This window comes from Lissotriton vulgaris, chromosome 4_1 (genome assembly GCF_964263255.1).
Source record: "Lissotriton vulgaris chromosome 4_1, aLisVul1.2, whole genome shotgun sequence".
Classification (NCBI taxonomy): domain Eukaryota; kingdom Metazoa; phylum Chordata; class Amphibia; order Caudata; family Salamandridae; genus Lissotriton; species Lissotriton vulgaris.
In genome coordinates, this window is record NC_141691.1 from 1,623,474,217 (window position 1) to 1,623,498,172 (window position 23,956).

Sequence of the window (23,956 nt, forward strand, 5' to 3'; positions counted from 1 at the left end):
CTAGAATTCAGAATACAATTTGATACCTCCAGTTTGGAATTGAGTATTGGATTGATTCAAACACTATTTTTAAAATGTATTAAAAATCCATTTCAGTGGTGAAGTAGGATTTTTAATAATAAGTATTTAGGAAAAATTATTTTAAAAACATTTTTTTTAACTGCCTGAGAATATAGTCAGATAATTAGCATTAGCCTATTGGAAGATGGTCCTGCCAGCGCCTCCCCTTAATGAGGAAGCAGGAACAATGGCTTACGATTTTTCACAGGAAGACCTGGGTGTGAGGCATGTGATTGATGACAGCTCAGGTAAGACAGCTGGGGAGGGTCCATGAACCTAATTGACTTCAAAGGCACTAGAATGAGGCTTGCACAATCAGTGTTAAGTGTAAAGGGAGGCCTGGGGAAGAGAAGCCTTTGTTCTGTAGGCCCTCTGTATCCAGCTTGACAGCAGTCCAGTAGGAAGGAGAGCTGCTTAAAAAAACACTTTGGTGTAGCTGTAGAGGCGAGGACTGCCCATTTCCCTAAAAACACCCCTGGGTGGCTGTAAAATTCCCTTAAGGGGTAAAACAATTCTATCATGTGGGATTTGCCTCTGAAAAATGTACTGTTGATTAACTTAGAGTCAAGCAAACAAGATGTGCTGCAAAAGTGGCAAAGGTTGCTCCTGGGAACTTTTTTACGCATTGGTTAGGGAGTGTCCAAAGTCACACCTACCCACAGGCTCGTGATATCTACAAGACTGACACCAAAGCCACATCTCATGAGGACATTCTCTGGACTAGCAGAAGAGGACCTGCTCCCACTTGTAACAAGGACACCAAAGGTCAGCTGGCTGATCTCCTGTGTGCTACAGGGACACAACCAGAAGCAACTGAAATTGTACTGGACTCTGTTGGTAGCCTCCTCTGGAGTGAATCCTGCTCCCTAAGTGCAGTTCCTACGGTCCTGGAAGCCTTAGAAGTGACAAAGAGAAGCTGCTTCAGAAATTCTGAATATTGGGACTTATACATTTTTGGACCTCTAAGACTCAAGAGCATCAGCGGGACCTCATGGCAAAGGTATCCAATTTCAATGGAACCTTGTTAGATACAGCTTCAGGATTACCCCGCTGAAGGATTTCGAGCTCCGTAAAAAGATTAAGGGCCTGATTTAGAACTTTGCAAATGGATTACTTCATTACAACAGTGATGGATATCCTGTCCGCCGAAATATAAATCCTATGAGTTTTATATTTTAGAGGACGGAATATCCATTACCGTTGTGATAGAGTAGCCAATCAAGCCCTCAGTGAAGTTAGAAATCTTGACTGGGTGAAGGCCCGAAAAGTATTTGCCGAAAGAGAAGACTTTGGAGGCTGCGAAGATTCAGCTTTATAGCTCCGGTTCCCATTATTGGATTTTTATATTTTGTTGTCGTTTTACCGATTACATTATTATCTGTTTTCCTAAATTGGTTGTGGGATTTTAATTGTGTTTTGAATTTTTAATTGCTTTGTTACTGCCAAAATCTTTACAAATCTTTGTAAGGTATACCTGTCTGCTCTGTGCCATAGCTATCAGGGGATTGAGCACAGGTTTAAATAATTCAAACTATGTTTTACCTTAACAGGTTGTGGCCTTGTTCTTTCTGCTGGGCACCCCATCCACCCCAATTAATGAGCCACTTTCTTGCTGGATAATACAGCTGCAGTGGCAGAGTCAAGAAAAAAATAATGATTGGCCTATCAAAGAACACAGGGAGATCTTTAACAATCAGTCATCAACTACTATTAGAAAATCATCTGCAACTATGACCAAAACTAATTTATTGCCCTTACAGCCCTTCGTGTCCACTTCTATACTATTTTTTCCTTTTTGGTGGGCCCTGAAGCAGCAATTTGTTTCAGAGACACGCTTTTCAGTGTGCACCCTGAAAAATAACCCCAGATTATTGATGAAACACAATTTTGAGGAAAAAATATCAAAAAAGAAATATCAGCAGGTAAGCAAGTCTAGATATTTTATACCTCACTCCACATATATGAAGCAACGAGGTACATATATCTTCATGGTAAGTAGATGTGGAGTTAAGAATAGAAAATCGGTTCACTGACAGAATATCGACCACAAAATTATAGATGTAAAAAATATTGAGGTAAAAATATAGAAAGCAAAAAATACGACTCCCTATACTTAAACAGGTAAGTACAAAAATAAAGAAAAAAATATATAGTTTACAATATACAGTTGAATTAAATATCGATTTAAAAATATTTATAATGGGGGGAGGGGTGGCCAGGCGCCGATGAAAATGGCCGCCTGAGACCCGAGCTCCGCCGGGACTGATGCCGTCCCCGCAAAGATCTGGCCAAAATCCGTACCAGGGTGCACTTCTACCAGCGCCCTGGAGCCCTGATAAGGAGCGCTCGCGGCAGGCACAAACAGCAAAGCTTGCTGCCACCCGGGAGCCGAGTCGCGGCCCCTTTAACCTTCGGCGGAAGTTGGAATTGTCCTGCCTGGAGCCCTGGGCCGGGCGCCTGCAAACTCGAGACCCCGGCTTGGGGCCTAGACTGTGTTCGGCCCGCCTGAAGGGGCCTATTGGCCGGGGGGCCTGCTGCTTGTCTGGCGCTTGAAGTGACGCCGGGGACACGGCTGGCTGAGAAGGGGGGGGCCGTGCAGGCTCCCTCGGAACCGCCGAAACCAAAAAGTGCGTACTCATCACAGCGCCATTTTGCGGCGGCCTACCCGGGGATGAGACCGGAGGTGAGGAGCTGAACCGCGCGCCCACCGGGATTGGCTGCACAGTGCGGGCGGCCCTGGCTGAGCATGGGCCTGTAACTGCAGACAGAAGACAGCCGCGTGGGAGCTGTGGTGTGAAAACAGCACAATAGTTGTGGCACTAGAGCGCGGCCTCTGTGGAGACGCCCCGGGGGACCATGCCCCATCGCTGTTGAGCCCGCACAAGTTAACCCGCGACCCAACATTATTAGTAAGAGGTGAGGTGGGAAGACTCCGGTGTGGTGCTGGACTGCGCCGGATCTGCATCCTGGAACCTAGAAGCGGCGAGAGACCAGGGGCGGCGGGGAGAGGCCAGAGGCGGCGGCACTTGTGGTCCCGAACTGTGGGTTAGTCGCAGACCCCGGGGGGTGCCCTCTGGAACGGGAGATCGAGGTGTGTACCTACTGCTGGTTTGGCCCTTAAGTGGCAAATGTGGAGGGGCCCCTCCGGGTATTGAGTGGTAGAAACGGGTGAGCGGATGACGTGTGGGGACCCCGGGGTGGGGGAGGGACCGGGCCCTTAAAGGAGAGCACGAACAGGCGAGCTACTTTCCGGCCCTGCCCGGCCTGAAGACCCTACAGCCGGGTGGCAGACTACAGGGGTGGTAACCCCCTTCATCTTCATCATGAGGCCTAAAGGGGGAAACAACACCCAGGCCAACAAGTTGAATAAATACGCAGTCCCTCTGGGGCAGGGACAGACGGGCGCGGCAGCCGAGTACCAGGCAGGCCACAAGGAGCAGTCCCTGACATCCATAATGACTGCGATCCAGACGCTGGGCACGAACCTAGAGACTAAGATGGACAAAATCTCCATCGAAGTGAACCTGCTGCGAACGGATCTGGGTAAGACCACAGAGAGATCAAAGGCCAACGCGACGGACATTGCAGCACAACAGGCATCGGGAAAGAAGGTTGCAAACCGAATTAGCGACCTGGTGCACCGACACCGCCAAATGGCCCTTCGGCTCCAGGATCAGGAAGGGCGGGCTCGAAGAAGCAACATTCGCTTAGTAGGTGTGCCGGAGGGATTGGAAGGGCACAGTGTAGAACTGTTCCTAGAGAACTTGATTCTCACCCACCTGAAGCCGAAAAGACTGTCTAACATTTTGGCTGTTGAGCAGGCTCACCGCGCACCGATTCCCAGACCTAAACTGGGGGCACCGTCCAGGACCATCATCACAAAAATATTGAACTATATATATATATATGCCATCCTGCAGGCGGCAAGGCAGAAAGGAGACCTGCAGTACGAAGGAGCCATGATCCGGTTCTTTCCCGACTTCACATTGCAGGTCCAGCAGGAATGGAGATCCTTCCAGGGGGTAAAAGCGGCGCTCCGAGACAAAGGAATAAAGTATATGATGTTCTTTCCGGCCAAGCTAAAGGTCATCTCGGGGGGTAAGTCCCTCTTTTTCACCACGCCGGCGGAGGTCCAGAACTGGCTAGACACAACTGCCGCAGCCGAACAAGCACGTCAATATCAGGACTCGTGGAGGGACCATCGGGCCACATCACCTGGGTCCGTGGCAGACAAATCTGAATTAGACGTACAAAGCCAGCACTCGTGGCGTTCCAGATCTGCCAGTCCGAGATGGGACGCCCCCCGTGACACTGCCGCACGATGAAGACGAAGCTATGGGACCAGGCCCTGCTGAACTGTAATGTATAACGAACTGGTACCAATTGTTAACATTGACTCGGCTTGAGGGGTGGCACATCATTTGCCCAGTGACTATTTAACTCTGTTGCCATGCTTTGGGTGCTTCACTACTGAGGGTACCACATTGGAGAGGGGACGGTGCCAATGCAGCGGCTGGAGTTTGGGCCGGCACACGTTTCCCTAACAGAGTTCTTTCGGGAGGGGGGGGTTTTCCTCACTCCCAGTTTTGGGCCAGGGCGAAAGGCGCTCTGCTAATTGGGGTTGTGGGTAGTTCGAAACCTACGCAGTAGGGAGCAGGGTGGGGGGGATGATGTGGGTAGTTTTAAACCTGCGGAGCAGGGGAGCAGGGAGGGGGGTGGGGATGTGGGTGGGGAGGGGTGGGGGGCAGTCAGAGTCAGTTGTGGGAGTTTGGTATGGTCACACCAAGGATGCTATTGTTCTGTTGAAATGTATGCTACTTTGCGCAGGGCTTCACAACAGAAATGTTGCTTCATACACTTGCAAGAGGTTTGGAAATGCAGGAAGGGTAAGTTGAGAGGAGGTACACATTGCTATGAAGTGGGATAAGAGTCTAAAGATACTTGCTGGAATGTCAACGGGCTGGGGGATAAGCATAAAAGAACTATAGTGCTGCAATTTATTAAGAGACACCTTCCTGATGTGGTACTCCTGCAGGAGACACACTTGCTGGGCAACACATGCCACGCACTGAACCGGTGGGGGTACTCCCTGGCGGCGCATGCCGGCTTCACCTCTAGGTCCCAGGGGATGGGCATCCTGCTTCGTCGCAACTTCCCCTTGGTCATTGAACACACAGACTCTGACCCCCTAAGACGCTCTGCTACAGTGTCGGGTACATGGGAGGGTCGCAAGATAAACCTAGTCACGGCGTACATCCCGCCTGGTCTCCAAACACAATCATATCACGATCTAGGAAAGTTGCTCCTTCCACTCCCAGAGGGGCGCCTCCTGTTGGGGGGTGACTTAAATGCTGTGGTATCTGGGACCCTCGACAGACATTCGCCCAGAGACATACCAACGGGACACAGGTGGCTTACAGACTCTCGAGGCTTTTGGTCTCATGGACATATGCCGCACCCGCCACCCTCGGAACACACAATACACATTCTTCTCTGGCCCACACCGGTCATTCTCCCATATTGACTACCTACTAGCGCCACAGCACCACAACACAACAATTCAGGAGGTTACACACCTATCGAGAGGGATCTCGGACCACTCGCCGTTATTAGCACACCTCACAATTGGGGACAAACAGGAAGGCTGCACTGCGCCAATAAACGCTTGGTATCTGCGCTGTGAAAACATTAGAAAGAAACTCATCCTTTCGATAGATAGATACTTTGAGGAAAACAATGGTACGGCGGCCTCTTCCACGGTGCTATAGGAGGCTTTTAAAACCGTGCTTAGAGGGGAGGCCCTCTCTGCGATTTCAGGTCGTCGTAAGGAACGAGAGGAACAAATTGCTATTATGGATTGAGACCTCCTGGAGCTGGAAACAGTGGCTCATGCTGGGGGTGAGCCAGGGGCAGTCCACCTTATGGAACTTAAGGCGGCGGAATACAGGGCCCTTGTCACTGACGCTGCCAAGACTATAGCCAGAGATAAAGAGGGTAAACTCTACGACCAAGGGGATAAGGCAGGCAAGCTTATGGCCTGGCTAGATAAAAAAACAGCAGGCTCAAAGAATAGTGGCAGGGCTCAAGACAGAGTCTGGAGCCGTAATTACGGAACCTTGTGACATAGTTAGGGAATTCGCATCACACTACGGAAAGGTATACAGCAGAGGTTCGGACAGGCCAGAGGAAGACTCGGTCTCCTTGCTGACCGACATCCGAATGCCCACCCTCTCGGACGTGGAGCGAGACGCCCTGGAAGAGCCACTTATAGTGGAAGAACTAGCCCGGGCGATTGGGGACCTCCGGCCGGGAAAAGCGCTGGGGCCAAAAGGCTTGCCAATAGAACTATACAAACTCACACCTGGCGGCCTTACTTAAAGCGGATGTTTGAGGAGATCAGGGAGCGGGGCATTTTACCTCACGATCAGCATATTGCAACAATAGTGGCCATCCCCAAGGAAGGGAAACCAAGCGACTCTTGTGCCTCCTATAGGCCCATATCTCTATTCAACGCAGAGCCCAACATTTTAGCCAAAGTCCTCGCAAACAGGCTCAAACCTGTCCTGCCCGTCCTGGTCCACTCGGACCAGTCTGGCTTCATGCTCCACCGCAACACAGCACTTAACCTCCGTAGGCTACATGGAGTGCTGGGTAGTTACCATGCCATCCAGGAGGACGCGGTAGTGATATCTCTAGACCCGGCAATGGCGTTCGATACGCTCGAATCGCCATATATGATGGCGGTCCTCCGCAAACTGGCCTTCGGCCCGAGCTTTATGGGGTGGGTGCGCCTCATTTACTCGGCACGCTTGGCTCAGGTCTCTGTAAACAACAAAGTCTCTGAAGTATTTGAACTCGGACAAAGAACGCGACGGGGTGCCCCTTCAAGCAAGCCGGGCCGAAGATGGCTGAAATGCCAGAAACCGGTCCCCGGTAGCTTGTTTCCCTTCCCAGTATAAGAATTGGCTTGGTAGTTTGGTTTGCCCTGTTCCCATCATGCACTGGGACAGGAACAGACTAATTTGCATGTAGCCAGGTTCTGAGCTGGGATGGTGCAGTGAGCTAAAAAACGGTGATGGATCAAGCCCTGATCTTTGGACTGGGTAAGAGTGGTCTGCTTAATTCAGACACTCTGTTCATCACCACCCCCTTTTCTGAATCATCCAGGAGGACGCGGTAGTGATATCTCTAGACCCGGCAATGGCGTTCAATACGCTCGAATCGCCATATATGATGGCGGTCCTCCGCAAACTGGCCTTCGGCCCGAGCTTTATGGGGTGGGTGCGCCTCATTTACTCGGCACCCTTGGCTCAGGTCTCTGTAAACAACAAAGTCTCTGAAGTATTTGAACTCGGACAAAGAACGCTTCGGGGTGCCCCCTCTTGCCCCTCCTCTTTGCCCTCTCACTTGAGCCCCTGGCCGAGTGGATCAGGCAGGACCTGTCCCTGAGGGGGATACACTTGGCTGACGGGTGGGAGGACAGGATCTCGCTCTATGCGGACGACGTCCTCCTTTATCTCACGAGACCTCGTCAGTCCCTAATAGTGGCCATTGATATTTTCACTAGCTTCGGGAAAAACTCAGGCTACAGCATCAACTGGGGCAAGTCCATACTATATGTCCTGCGAGGAGACACTCCCATGCTCCCTTGAAACTGCCCGATCGCGGTGGCCACAGAGGGGTTCCGCTACCTTGGTATTTTTATCTCCAAGGAGACGACGACCAGGTACGAAAGGAACCTTCTCCCGCCTTTGCAACGATTCAAAAGGGACGCTGCCTCCTGGCGACAGCTCCCACTATCCCTCCTTGGGCGGGCGGCGCTCTTCAAAATGATGGCGCTGCCAAGGTTTCTAAATGCCCTACAAAACTACCCAGACCTGGTCCCACACTTCTATTTCGCGTCCATTGAGGCCACGCAGAGGGAGCTGCTGTGGTCTGGAACACCCCGCATATCCCTGCAGAAATTTCCTCTGGGCTGGTTCGACGGCGGCATAGCGCTCCTGGACATCGGTAAATATTACTGGGCTGCACACCTTTCAGCCATCAACCACGGCACGTACTGTGATGCGAATGACCCGGGATACGGAATGGACTGCTGGCTCCTGCCGGGTGGGAACTTTGAAGCTGCGCTCTACTCCAAGCCAGGAAGATACCCACTGACTGGGCCCACGCAACACTCAGTGCAGTTGTGGCACATCGTACAATGCAAATTAGGATGGGCTGACACCCTCACGATGGCTACCCCTTTGTGGGTCTCGGAGAGACTGGGCACGCTCGGTCGCACCAAAGGGTTCCGAAACTGGGACCTCATAGGCATTTCTCACATTCGAGATCTGTGGGGCTCAGACGGGATGGTGCCCTTTGCCTCGCTCCAACGCACCTACGAACTGGCACACTCAGAACACTTCAGGTACTTACAAGTTAGGCACTCCCTCCAGGCTAATATCCTCGCAGGAACGCAACCCCCTGACTCCTCCCCGCTAGAGGACAGGCTTCTAGATGGCCACCTCCCCGAACATGCCATATCACTCACGTCCCAAAAAATAATTAACAACTCCCGGACCTACTGCTCCCCCTCAAAGGGAAATGGGAAGCCGACGGACTGGAAATAGACGAGGAAGAATGGAGAATTGCACTTGCCTCCCTTAAGGAGATTGCCATATCGGCCAGACTCCAGCTCATTCAGTTAAAAATCCTACACCAAGCATACCTCTCAGGGACTAGACTGCAACAAATGGGCCGGAGTGCAGATGGGCTTTGTAGGCGGGGATGCAGAGTGGTGGGGACCTACTTCCATATATTGTGGGAGTGTCCACTATTGAGTAACTACTGGGCCCGGGTGACCCGCTGTATGCAGGAGGTTTGGGGGGTGGAGCTCAGACTGGAAGAAAAGAGGTGCCTGTTGAACATATGGGAACCAACATACCTGTCACCTCATGGGAGGTTATGGGCGACACTAGGGTTTGCAATTGCCAAAAGGAACATTGCTAGGCTGTGGGGGGCAGTTCAGCCTCCTAGAGTGGGCTTGTGGAAAACTGATATGGACTGGTGTATGCTCCAGGAAAAAACAGTGTACGTGGCACGGGGGTGTCTGTGAAAATGGATAGAAGTGTGGATCAACTAGAATGAATACAGAGGTAACATCTGTGAACCCCCCCCAGGCTATCCCGATTGACGAACTGCTTGTACTGTGAACGCATTGTGATGTATTATTAAAAATGCCTCTAAACCATGATTGCTGTGTATGTATTGAAATTTCCTGCCCCATATGCGGATATTTTATGCCTGAATGTGATGACCACCACCTATTTCTTTGTTGTCAATAAAAATAATTAAAAAATATATATATTTATAATTTAAAATATTAAAATTAACATAAATTAAATACTAACATTAATTTATAAAATACAATATTATTAAATGTATTTTTTAATAAATACAAATAAACTTCCTTTTAAAAATGTAGATATATATATATATATATATATGTGTATATAAATATATAACTATATATAAATAAAAAATAGAAACACATATTGTAATCAATATTATAATTTGAAAAATCTTAGATAGCATAATATTACTACAAATATATGTAAACATACTTAAATATACCAAAAAAATAAAATATAAAATAGGAAATCAATTTAATTTACTTTTCCCACTCCAGTCAGTACACCAGTAGGAAAAGCGTTGGATAGCGGAGGGGTAAAATTTACTATTCCCACTCCAGTAAATGTAACGCTAGGGAAAGTGTTGGATAGCGGAGGGGTAAAATTTACTATTCCCACAACAGGCAGATCAACATTACAAACAAAGTAAATGAAAAAATATATAAATATGTTGAAAAAAATACATTTAATAATATAAATATAAAATATAAATACATATCACAAATACTTACAAATATTTTAACAAATAAAATACTAAAATGATTTTCATACAAATAAATATTTTTATTTAGAAATTAATTAACAAAAACATTAATTATTACATACATTTATAACAACTGCACATTTAGTTTAGCAACTTCCCACCCTATAACACCACAAAACTCACAACATGCACCTAAAAAACATATTTACACTATTAATATATATATTCATCAAAAAAATAATTTTCAATAATTAAATATTCATGATTAATTCATTATAATTAAATGTACTTCCCACAATATACCCCACAAAACAAACACAAATAATTATTACATTAATAATAATGATTAATTTTTTACATTATTTATTGCTTAAAATTGATTTACTTCCAACCCCATACCCCTACAACAACCAGAACCCACATCTAAAATGTAAAAAGAAATAATTGAACAATTAACATAATTATCAATTAAATAAATATTATTAATTAAAAACCACATTATAATTCCTTAAAATTAATTAATTTCCCACCATTTACCCCGTAATCCCCACAACCTGCACCTACAATTGAACTGTAAAAAACATTAATTACACAATTAAAATACATTTTCAATTAAATACCTAATAGTATTGAACAACTAATCATAAATTAAGTCAAATACACTTTAGTCCCTTCCCTTTACCCCTATAAACCCAAAACCCACACCTAAATTAGTTTTATTAAGCAATTACCATAATTAAATATACATTAGGTTATTTATATTAATTATCAACTAATTATTAATTAATGACAAATTAAATGGTTACCAACATTTGCCCCTATTTACTCCACAACCCAAACCTAAAAAGGTAATTTACACAATTACCATCATGAAATATCAATTAATTAATATTAATTACCAACTATTAATTAATTAAAAATAAATTATTTCCCATCCTTTACCCCTATTAGCCTCACAACCTTCACTTTAATTACCCAATTACCATAATTAAGTATCAATTAATTAATTAATATTATTCAATGCCTAATTAAAAATTACTTCCCATCTTTTACCCTTATAAACACCACAACCCACACATAAAATGTACCCAAAAAAAGTTAACAGCACAATTAACTCTATTAAATATCAATTAAATATAATTAAATACAAAATAATCATTAATTTATCATAATTAAATTACTTCCCACACTATATTCCTATAACCCCACGACCCACAAAAGACACAAAATGTAATTAAATAAAATGTAATAACTACTAGAAATGTAACATATATTAAAAACATAAAAAATACTTATACAAAACATTACATGGCATACATTTAAAATCTATACTAAAATACAGAACACTAATTAAAAAATAGATATTTTAAACAACTATAATTTGCAAACAATATTAATGACTTCTATATTTTTAAAATCTATATTACTTACCTTCAAATCAATATTCTTGACAACGATGTTTTTGCCCTCGATATTTCCATGCCACGATATTTCTCACTCTATATTAATGTAGTTCGAATGTTTTGCCTCAATATTCTGTCTCATTACCTAGAAAATCTACACTTTCCTAAATTTACTTACCTTTTGATATCTTTCTCCACTATATTCGGTCCTCGATATTCCTCTACCAACATGTTCAGGAGGTCCCTTTTCAGTAGTGTTATCTCACTTTTCTTGAAAATGAGCTTTTATTAACTTTTTACTGTTTTTACTGCAAGATTGGCACCCACCATCTTGGAATAATAAATTAAAAGTAAAAAAATGAATGCTGCAGTGTCTTCACACATACTTGTGCATTCATGTTGATGCAGGCGCTTGTGTACATCATCATGCTGAGTCAGACATTTTATTTGTCAATGCTGTGTAGAAGCAGCAACAAACTTTAAAAAGGATATTTTAGCCAATGCTGTATCAACAGCAAGCATTGGCAAAGCCAAAAGGGTAGCTAATGCATTTCAAAGGAAAGACATATTCGTTTTACAAATGCTTGTTAAATATGGTAATCAAACAGGATATTCACATTTATTATTTGTGTAGCTTAAAAAAGCTTGAATGATGCATGGCTTAAATTGTTATTCATCTTACGTTTTTGAGAGGCATATTCTGTTTCCATTTCATCTGAAATGTAATAAAAATCTGTAAAATTTTAAGCAATCACGGGCGCATGCTTACATGAAACACTGAATTAAATGAATTAAATGTGATGGATTCAGCAAGCTACCAAATTTAGGTGACATTGTTAGCAACCTGATCACATTTCGTCTCCCACGATGACCCAAACATTTGCTGTCTTCCCCCATTTTAAGATGGACACTTTTTATTCCGATGCCGTATAATATGCAAAATGTGCACAAATCATTAAAAAGTTTTGACAGTATAGCTAAACTGAAATTTAAATTTCAGGTCATGTTATTCATGAACAGCCTTATTATTTTTGTTGTACATAGCATAATTTGCTCCTGATTAATTGTATAGAGGAATGCTATCCACCTTTTCGCAAAACGGATATTAGAGAACACTTTGAAATAGTACAAAATAAAACTTTAAACATGTGCTTGCAGAACATATACACAGAGGGGCATTTTACAAGCCCCCTTGCACCACTTTTGCGTTACTTTTAACATGGGAAAAGTGACGCAAAAGTGGCGCAAGGGGCTTGTAAATCTGCCCCAGAGAGAGAGCATCATGATGATAAAACAGAAATTTACGTGTTTCCAATTGAAAAGATTCCTACTTATAAATGAAGTGGAGACAAAGAGTTAGAAAAATACAAAGCAGATATGTAATTGGTCCTTTCTGCACTCAAAGATTACTGCATTTTTCATATATAATGTATTATAAATGTATGAGATGAACAATCACCAAGTCAAGTATGTTTCTCTACTTTAGATGTTTTATATTGCTGTAAAAAGAGTTCAGTACTGTAATACTACACTTGATGGCGCTGTAGGGCAGAAAATGGTGAATACATTTTAATATAACGCCTCACGAATGTGTTCGAGGAAACTAAACATTTTCAATTGATACAAATTCAATTTGAATTATAAGAAACAGGACAAGAATGGGATGTGTTAAGACAACATTTAAACATGAGAACTTTGGTTGTTCATCTCACCTTTTTTGGGTTAAAATGCCTAAATTGATGGCAGTCAATCAAAGCATACAAATTCCTTTATTCTGGTGTGAAACGAGCGTTTCTCTCTACACAGTGTTTTGATATGATATTTAATTACAATTCTACACTTTGTTGAGATGGGCATTTTCCACATGGGCATTCCAGAATGTTAATGTAGAAGTCAGTTCCGGAAGACAGTTGTAAAAAAACTTCTCTAATTGTATGTAGCAGTTACATTTCGGGATGTGCATGGTTGGAATGAAGTTTAAAGGTAACGTTGACAAAAGTATATTGGAAAAATGTAGAAAATATATGATTTGAAGGGAAGAGAGCTGCCAATGGCGATTTTTAGAATTTCAGAAATAATAAATGTAAGAAACGCGAGAGCACGCAATTCAAGATGGCCACCCATTGCTAATCTATGTCGCACCCGTAGGCCCGACTAGCTATTTACGTCAGTTTCGGGGCCACTAATTCATAATATTGATCACAGACGGGGCAGTGGACTAAGCCCATGGGAAGGGGCCAGCTGCAGCAAAGAAGGACTCGTAGAGACTGTAGTGATCGTCAGATCACTGGTCTAGTGTTTCAGCATGGTGTTGCAATCCACACTTTACACCCACCCCTCACAGGCGTCACCAGTCAGGTGACCCTGGCAATAAAAGGGGCCAAACGCACGTGCTCTTGGCCAGTTGTACACTGTGTCCGTGTTGTTGCTTTCAGTGTATGGGGGACTAGGGCCATGCACTATCACATTGGCGAGGAGCGAACAAATCACGCGTGTGCATCTGCCTTTTTGGATGGTGTTGAGGGGGAAAGTGTGTAGATCGTGCTGAGGGCCACTGGTAGCAGGCGCCGAACTTAGCAGAAGACCTGCGGGTGTGTAAAGAGCCCGAGGGTGAAAGCGCTGAGCGGTAGCCCACCCCGCGTCGAAGAGCCGGCTGCCGAGCTCTCTAGGATGGAATGAGCCCCCGTGGTGACGGAGACGCAGGGCGAGCGAGGCCAGAGTGTGTAGATGCAGGCCGCAGACTGCCACGAGGGGAGAGACGCCTGAGGAGACAGCGGGTGGAAGGTGAGCCCTGGCTCCGGAACATCGGAGGCAAGGAAGCGAGCCTATAGCGGGAGGACGGAGAGTGGAGTAGATACCCCACCCCGCAAGGAAGAGAAACTCTGCCCCACCACGGAGCAAGCAATCTCTGGCGCCAACCCAAGCCCCCCCGCAGCAAAGTGGAGTGAGCAAGGCTGCGGCGGTGGGGGTAGAGGAAGGAGGAGGCCACGAGTGAACTGCCTCAGGAAGCCGGAATGAGAGATGAGCGGGAGCTCCGCTGAGCAGCCAGTGAGACAGAGAGCCCAGCTTGCAGTGAAAGTGCCCAGAAAAGCGGACCGAGATACCGGCCCCAAAACGCGTGTGGCAGCGAGGGCTAGGGTGACCAGGTGTCCCGGACAATCCCAATTTTTCGCCAGCTGTCCCAGGAAATTTCAAGAAATTAAGCTCATGTCTGGGTTTTTAGAGAGGGTCAGCTGAAAACACCTGGAGGTATCTTTTTAAGTTTTGCAAAGCAGAGATAGTTAGCTGCTGTTATAAGAAGTCAATTCGATTAATAGGCATGCTACTAGTTTTAAAAATAGCATTTTATGTTTGTTCTTACGGTCTGTTCTGTAATTCTCTGCTAAGAATCACTGTCATTCTGTGCGCTGTGGGGAAGTACATTTGTAGTCCTTCTATTTTTGGGAAGTATCCCGTTTTTTGGCTTTAAAATTCTATGGCAGGACAGAGGCTCCGATTATGCCTTCTCATTTCTTTACTGAAAAAATACAGCAGCCAATCAGAACACAGTAAAGAAAACAGAAACTACATTACCCTTGAATACCCTGGGCAACCATAGAGAATACACGCTATATAAGGTATCATAGAGGACAACACTTCCTCTTTCTTTGCTGCTCCGCAGCCAGTTAAGTGCACTTCTCTTATTATTACTTTATTTGCATTGTGTATAATTCATTAATGCTTTAATTGTGCTTTACCTTTGCGCGCTGCGCTGTGTTCTGGTTTGCCTTAGTTTTTGCTTGGTTTGGGGCTTCGGCCTGTTGCGTGTGTGGCAGTTTTCTTGTACTTGTGGCCGCCGGTGCAGGGAGCGCGTGTCACCTCCCCGGTTTTCGGGCGCGCTGTGCCCCGCCTGTGTGCTTTTGTGGAGTGGGAGATTGGAGGCGAGGGACTGCGCGCGACGATCGTGCAAAAATCTTAGGCGGCAGGCGGCTGTCAACGCGCATGCGTGACAGTCTTTGTTGACATTTCGCTTCCGTGTTGTTCAGGGAGCTTTCCCCTCAGAGCTGCGTTCATCACAGCTGAAAGCCCACAGCCTGTCAGCCTGTTGCCGCCGCCTTTATACAAAAGATTATTTGGGTGGTAAAATAACGCATAGGCTTTGCCTAGAGTGGCTTTGTGTACAGCAAGCCCTCCCCTCCACTTTCAATTTGTTTTTCTTTTGTGCAGTCAGGCTCTTCCCCTGCACTTTGTGTGGCTTGCTTTGGGGTTCCACTCCCCCTGAATTTGACATTGGCTGTTGATATTGTTCCTTCCTCTGGTGGGCATATTTGCAACTTGTGGTTGTCAAGATGGGAGACTACTATGACGAGTAAGGCTATTATGATGAAGATGAGCCCTCTGGCTCTGTGGAACATGACTTGATGGGTCAGGCGTTGTTCCACGCCATTGCCCCATTGAAGCGTCATCTTTCCGAATACGCAACACAACAGGGTTGGTTGCCTCCATCTTCAAGGCGCTCTGACAAATCTCCCAAAAATCCGCACCATTCGGATTTTGCGAAGTTGGCTAAGTCTCTGCCCTCAGTGCAGCCTTCCATAAGATCTTCTAAGTCTGTACACTCGTCCCCGGTCTCTCCTTCTGATGATGGGGATTCCTCTTCTGATTCCTCTTCCTCTGGTCCTGTAGTCCCTCCTCCTTGGAAGAAGGCTCATAAAGAGCATTTTGTAGATGCACCTTCCACTCCTCAATTGCTGACTTTTGATCCTTCAGACATTATCCACCTGAATTCCTCCTCTTGGCTTCCTTCCCCTGAGGTGGCGGATTATGTGCAAACTCACATTCGTAAGCCCTTTGAAGAGGATGTACGGGCCCGATTGCGATCGGAATGTCCGCGTTCTGATCTCTCTGATAAACTGGCGGATACTCCTGAGGTAGATCCCACCATGGTGACATACCTCAAAAAATACTCCAAGGATCCAAAGAAAGGATTGGACAGGGCCTGGCGTTCCTGTCAAGACAAATTGTTGGACCTTCTGGGTTCCCTGACGAAGATCCTGGACTTGTGCTTTCGGGCCAAAGAATCTGGTGCTCTCATTGACCCGGACGAGTTGGTGGGCTGGTTGCAGAGGGCCATCTGTCTCTTAGGAAACGGAATTGCGCTATTTCCTGTGAGCGTCGCCACTCTATCCTTCTCAAACTGGATCCAAAGCTCACAGATTTGGCCCCTTCTGAGTCTGGTTCCCTGGCCCAAGGTTTATTGTTTGGACATCCTTTCCTGAAGAAACTCACTAAGTTTGTGGCCACATTCAGTGGGCTTCACAAAGCTCAGTCTAACCTGCGGCGGGCCTTTCGCCCGGTTTATGGGAGGCCCGGACGCCGGGGACGCTCATTCGGCTGAGGATCCAACCAGCACAATCAGCGTGGATTTCCAGTCCCAGAAGGGTGGTGGACAAGATTCCTACAGTTCCAACAAGTCATCCTTCTATCCCTCCCGCAAAGGGAGAGGACAGTTCAAGAAAGGCGGATACGGTGGAAACCAAGGAGGGCGTCATGACTCCTCTAACTCAGGTGAGCTTGATTCTGGCCTCGGAGGTTGTTTTGGGAGGCAGGTTACATTTTTTTCTCCCCAATTGGCAATTGATCTCAAGCGATGCCTGGGTGTTGGAGACGGTGCAGGGTTACAGAATAGAATTTTACAGTCACCCTCACCAACACCACCTGCCTCTGCCCCTTGTTTTTTTCCCCAACGAGATCAGGAGTTCATTTCCGTGGAAATAGAGTCTCTTCTGGCCAAAGGGGCCATCCTTCCCACTTCCCTTCACCCACAGGGTTTTGTCAGCAATGTTTTTCTGGTGGAGAAAAAGGGAGGAGCTAAAAGAGTTCAACGGCGAAGTTGTGTACCGTCATTTCAAGTTGGAGGGCATCCATCTTCTGAGGGACCTTCTTCAGGAAGGGGACTGGATGGTCCGTCTCGACCTGAAAAATGCTTATCTGTCGGTTCCGATTCACGGCCCTCATCGGCGCTTCCTTCAATTCCAGTGGCTCTGGACTTGGTACGAATGAACTGTCCTACCCTTCGGCCTCTCGTCAGCTCCGTGGTGCTTCACGAAGCTTCTGCGCCCGGCGATGGAGTCCTTGCGAGCCCGCAGGGTTTGCCTGATAGTATATCTCGACGATATTCTCATCATGGCGCAATGCCCTCTTCTCTTACAGACTCATTTGAATTGGTCAATAGATATGTTACAATCACTAGGTTTTCTTGTGAATCCTCAGAAGTCCGCCTTCATTCCCTCTCAGTCGATGGACTCCTCGGTTTTCGGATCGACTCGGTCTCCTGTCAACTCCTCTTGCCCGGTCAGAAAATCAGATCCATCAAGAGGGAATTGAGGTTGGTTTTGTCCAGACAGATTGTTTCATTGAGATCGGTGGCTCAAATTGTAGGTCTGCTGTCCTCTTCGATCCAAGCCATCTTACCAGGTCCGTTGCATTATCGTGCTTTTCAGCGTCTCAAGATCAGGCATCTCCAGAAGGGTCTTCGTTATTCAGAACTCCTTCCTCTGACGGAGGATGCACGTTGGAAGATGTTATGGTGGCTGAAGCACATGGAATCTTGGAACGGCTGTGTGCTGTTCGGAAAGACCCCAGATGTGGTAATAGAATCGGATGCCAGTCTATAGGGTTGGGGAGCCCAGTTGCGACGAGGGGCCAAGGGGCCGTTGGTCCCAGGAGGAATTGTCTCTTCACATCAATTGCTTGGAGCTTCTAGCGGGCTCCTTTGAGATTCATTGTCTGGCCCCGCAAACAACGAATTGTTGCATACTCCTCCGCATGGACAATGTCTCAGCGGTGCGGTATGTCAACAAGCTGGTGGGGATCAAGTCTAAACTTCTGGCGGAGATTGCCAAGGATTTTTGGCATCTTTGTCTGCAACGTCAGATCACTGTTATTGCAGAGTTCCTGCCGGGTCGCGACAATCGGATAGCCGATTGGAACTCTTGCCATCTGAGGGATTTCAGCGATTGGAGGCTTCATCCTCGGGCATTTCGGACACTGTCCCGGATTTGGGGACGATGTCACATCGATCTGTTTGCCTCTCGCCTCAACAAACAGCTTCCCCTATTTTACAGTTGGCGTCCGGATCCGGAGGCCCTGGCCACGGATGCCTGTCTCCAGACCTGGCTTGGTAGTTTAGTCTGCCCTGTTCTCATGATGCACTGGGCCAGGGACAGACTGATTTGCATATAGCCAGGTTCTGAGCTGGGATGGGGCAGTGAGATAAATAACGGTGATGGATCAAGCCCTGATCTTTGAACTGGGTAAGAGTGGTCTGTTTAATTCAGACACTCTGTTCATCACCACCCCCTTTTCTGAATCGTTTTTGGCCACTATAGGTGTGGCAGGGTATACTCAGACATGAGTCCCTTTCTCACTGCTCCATCAGGATTCAAGCAAGCCGGGCCGAAGACGGCTGAAATGCCAGAAACCGGTCCCCGGTAGCTTGTCTTCTTTCTGGTGAAGAATTGGCTTGGTAGTTTAGTCTGCCCTGTTCCCATGATGCACTGGGCCAGGGACAGACTGATTTGCATATAGCCAGGTTCTGAGCTGGGATGGGGCAGTGAGATAAATAACGGTGATGGATCAAGCCCTGATCTTTGGACTGGGTAAGAGTGGTCTGTTTAATTCAGTCACTCTGTTCATCACCACCCCCTTTTCTGAATCGTTTTTGGCCACTATAGGTGTGGCAGGGTATACTCAGACATGAGTCCCTTTCTCACTGCTCCATCAGGATTCAAGCAAGCCGGGCCGAAGACGGCTGAAATGCCAGAAACCGGTCCCCCAGTAGCTTGTCTCCTTTCTGGTGAAGAATTGGCTTGGTAGTTTAGTCTGCCCTGTTCCCATGATGCACTGGGCCAGGGACAGACTGATTTGCATATAGCCAGGTTCTGAGTTGGGATGGGGCAGTGAGATAAATAACGGTGATGGATCAAGCCCTGATCTTTGGACTGGGTAAGAGTGGTCTGTTTAATTCAGACACTCTGTTCATCACCACCCCCTTTTCTGAATCGTTGTCTCCAGACCTGGCCTCCTCTCCGTGTTATGCCTTCCCCCCTTTTGTGATGATTCCCAGGGTCCTGGCCCGCACAAAGCACTTTCAATCGGAGCTCATTCTGATCACTCCTCTTTGGAGAGCTCTGGCTTCGTTTCCAGTTGTTCTGGAGAGGAGTTTCTCAACGCCGCTCCTTCTTCCCCACAGGTGGAACCTGTTGCTGGACCCTCTACTCTAACCACACCCCCCGAGTTATGTCGGGTCAACTCCATCTGGTGGCGTGGAGGATTTTGGGGGTCGCTGGCAAATCCCAGGCCTATCTTGTGGAGAAGTGTGGCTCACTGGTTAGAGGAGGCAGAACTGGAAGCAGAGGTCAGCCCTGGACCAGGGTTCAATTCCCGGCTCTGCGGGGTCTTGAGTCCTAAAATGTCCATGGACTCGACAATTCTCGCTTCGGTGCCTACTCGATTCACGGGTTCACACTCTGCGACTCTGGGCAATAACTTGCCTAATCTCCACAATGGCCCCTCGTGGCGGGATGCCTGGCTTTCACCTTGCGGATACCCTACCGGGGTTTTCTCATAGGGGAATACCAGGACAGGTTCCCTAAGCAAGCGCTTAGAAACCGCTCGGTGATTTGCGCTATATAAATTCCTGTACATTTACATTTACATCTTGCGATGCTGCCAGATTTATCGGCGAGGCTTGGGCCCCCAACACACACAAACGTTATGCGTCAGCTTGGAAACAATGGTGTGATTGGTGTTCACAAAGGAAGGTGGATCCCGCTTCAGCGGATATCGCTTTCATTCTCAATTTTCTAGCATCCATTGCTGGTCTGGCTTATAAAACTGTTAATAATTTTCGTTCTGCCATTTCAGCTGGGCAAGTTTCTATCAATGGCAAACCTGCTCGGGAGCATCCTTTGATTTCAAAATTGCTCTGAGGCATTCGGATGGTAAAACCTCCCTGTCCTAAATATGTGGCTTTATGGGATGCTTCTGTTTTGCGTTTCTTGGAATCCTGGCCTTCCAACTCTTTGTTGACCCACAAACAACTTTCAGCTAAACTGACAATTTTACTGTGTTTGGTTTCCTGCAAACGGGTTTCCGATGTTCGAGCTTTGGACCTTGCTGGTCGTACGTTCTCGCCTGAGGGTGTTACTTTTGTTAACTCCAGGTGCACTAAATGTAATACGTCTTCCGTGACTTATCCTTCTTTTCGACATAATCCACAACTGTGTGTGGTTCAGTGCATTAAAGACTATGAGGTAAGTACTGCACCTTTTAGACACGATTTACATGGTCAATTGTTGATGGCTTTGCAAAAGCCTTTCAAACCTGTGACTCCTGCTACCTTAGCGTGATGGGTGCGTTGGCTAATGCTGGAAGCTGACATTAACGTTTCCCTCTTTGGGGCACATTCTGCACAGGGGGGCTATGGCTTCTAAGGCTTTTTCTATGGGTGTCAGTCTCCATGATATCATGAAGGCCGCTGATTGGTCTTCTGAGTCTGTGTTGAAAACATTCTATTTCAAACCTATTGTTGATATTGCTTCAGTTGTGGTGGCTAAGCTTTGAACAAGCATAATCGGAGCCTCCGTCCTGCCATCAAATTAAAAATTTGCTAACATTCGTGCCAAGAATTTTCTATTCTATTAAGGACAGGAGGCGAAGATTATCCCACCCTTGTTCTATGCCTGCATATCTACTGTTGACTGCATTTTACTTTGTATGCAATTGTACTATGCTATGTTTCATGATGCTCTTTGCAGTATTTCTTTCCCTACCCTATCTTTGGTTTATCTATGCTTTTACTCCATTTTGGGTATAGTGTATTACGGCTCTACTTTGCTTTTCAGGTTCTGACCCTAAATGAGGTTCTTGCTACGCGTTCTCCGTTACCTGAGGACTGTGGTTTGACCCGTAGGATCTTCAGCTGCTGCTTCTTCACTTCTGCCTTCCAGTGGTCTGTTAATCGTGATGTTCTTCGTGGATCCTTTGTTTCGATTGGGACTTTGATCTTTTGTTGTTGCTTGTTTTATGGACAATGAAAGAGGGAGTATTGTCCTCTATGATACCTTATATAGCGTGTATTCTCTATGGTTGCCCAGGGTATTCTTGGGTAATGTAGTTTCTGTTTTCTTTACTGTGTTCTGATTGGCTGCTGTATTTTTTCAGTAAAGAAATGAGAAAGCATAATCTTTGCCTCCTGTCCTTAATAGAATTGAATATTCTTGGCACGAATGTTAGCAAATTTTTAATTATGGTCACCCTAGCGCCGAGGGCCCGGCTCACAAGTGAAACAAACAGAAAAGACAGGACACTTATGGTGCGGAAGCCGTACCTATGTTCGCAGGGTGTACGGTGAGTACACTCTGCGATCGAAGGGGTACGCACTGTACCCCGCGATCATGGGGCGTACGGACCGTACGGTGTGTATGTGATCGTGTGCTTTTCAGTATGAATCGCCCTTACCTGACGTGGAACGTACGAAATGCATCCTCATAACACGTTCCGGATCGTACTCGTCGGGTCGTACGGCATGTGTACGAGTCGTATGGTTCCCGGTTTCAGCCTTGCTATATGTACGAATCGCAACGGTTCGGACGGATTCACCAAATACGGATCGTACTACACGACTCGGACGGACGGGTACGATTCGTACGGAGAGGGCTCTGGATGCGAATCGTACGGACGTTTTTTCTCCCGAATCGGAATCGACCCCTATATGTCGCATATTACTCGAGGACAGTGCTACCTAGACACCTACGAGTAATCACTTTGACGGAGTCCTGGCGAAGGCCAAGCCAAAACGTGTTTAGTGTCAACAAGCCGCCAGTCTCTGTGCATAAAGATTTACGTTATTTATGGGTTTTAATATACACTTCTTTTGACTAAAGTTGAAAAAAGGGAAAAAAATGTACAAATGAATTGAAAGTATGTCAATCTCGCTACTTGAAACAAGATTCATAATAGCATATGAAACGTACCAACTGTCAAAGGGAGAGAATACATGTGGTTCATAATCTAGTATTAAGATTGTAAATATATTTATCTTTATCTATACATGATTTCCCCAAAAAATTCTACAAAAAAGATATAAGAATATTAATAAGGAAACAACAAACTGTTTATACTTGTTCTGTATTAGTGTTTTCACTGATTGAGTAATTAATGTAGTCTAGAGTTGATATGCCAACCTAATGTAAAACACACCGTGCCCGGTGTTTTCACTTTCTAAGCAGTACACAGCAGGGACTGCAAAAAGTTACATGAGCTATTGGGCTGGGAGGCGACGGTGAGACAGGAGGATAGTAATGCAGCACAGGGAGAGCTGCTGCAGCCCAAACGTGATGAGAAAGAGAGCGCAAAAGACTTCAGTGAAGGGACAGATAACCCCACGACGTGGTTGTGCTATTACAAGAAGGCAGTAAGCAAGTACCCATCAGCAAGGGGAATAGGAGAGACCTGGGGTGTCAAGTGAGAACAGAAAGGGACCCCAAGACGAAACGAAGGGCACAATCAGAAGTGCGCCAAAGAGGCGACCAGAGAGAGGTTGAAGGAGTGGTTTGTGCAGACCATCAGAGGCACTGAACATGGATGAGACAGAGCGTGCAGTGATACCTGGTGGCCATAGGTTGTCACTGCAGCAGCAGGAGGATGCCATTGCAAGTGACTGGCGTAGATGAGCTCAGAGTGCACAAAGTGACGTGGCGCAGAAAATGAACCCCGGATGCGGATGGTACAGGATAAATCTCAAGCGCGAGAAGCGACCTGGACAGAGGTCGGCGAAGCCAGTGACTGAAGAAGAGGTCAGAGAGCAGTGACCGAAGAAGAGGTTAGAAAGCAGTGACAGAAGAAGAGGTCAGAGGGCAGGCACCAAGGAGGAGGTCAGAGAGAAGTAACCTGACAAGGATAGGTCTGCGAAGAAGAACAAAGAGCGGTCTGAGAGTAGGACAGAGGAGGAATCTGAGGATATTGACTGGAAGTCAGAAGTAATTGAACGAAAGATGGTCGCGACGACAGGTCCTGTCAGAGTGAAGTGAAGGCAGTGTCCTAGTGTTAGGAGAAGACTAAGGAGACACTTGTGGAGCGCACGCTACACGGAGAACCTTGTTAGGACAGACAAGCATGAGAAGACCAGACCGTGTCACGAAGGAAGAAAAGAGTAGAGAAAAGTTGAATGGCAAGACAACATGGTGAAGAAGAAAAGCAGAGGAGAAGAGTAAAGAGGTGTGTGTGACAGGTCAACTCACGCACCAGAAGGGAAACACCTGAGGGAAAGATGAAAAGTGCATGAACATCAGAGCACAGGGACTGGAGAACATCAGTAGCACTGGGAGTAAACCATCAACCTGCGACTCCTCAGATCACCTGGTGACAGCAGAGGTGAGCAGGCTGGTCCATTGGTAACAACTACCTTTGGGATGGAATGGACACCAGACCGTGGACATCCAAGGGGCACAGGCCTCAGGGATGCCAGTGGCAGCGGGTCCCGACACAAGAGATGGACTATGGTGGCTCACTCTGAAAATCCCAGGTTGACGGAGGTAGCATGAAAAAGGGCAGGAGACAACAACAAACCTTTC

General features: G+C 46.5%; 1 protein-coding gene across 4 annotated transcripts in view; it reads left to right on the plus strand.

Annotated features, from left to right (window-relative positions):
* The window catches only part of LY96 (lymphocyte antigen 96), a 636,369-nt gene that overhangs the window by 561,639 nt on the left and 50,774 nt on the right, over positions 1 to 23,956 (plus strand). The window contains exon 5 of one of the 4 annotated variants that reach the window (XM_086965894.1): positions 21,227 to 21,563. The exons of 2 other annotated variants lie outside the window; for them this stretch is intronic. In XM_086965894.1, the coding sequence (XP_086822020.1) occupies positions 21,227 to 21,418 (192 nt within the window). In that variant the 3' untranslated portion in view covers positions 21,419 to 21,563. Of the gene's footprint in view, positions 1 to 21,226; positions 21,564 to 23,956 lie in introns of those variants that run through there. One more of the 4 variants, XM_086965897.1, reaches the window with a different exon arrangement.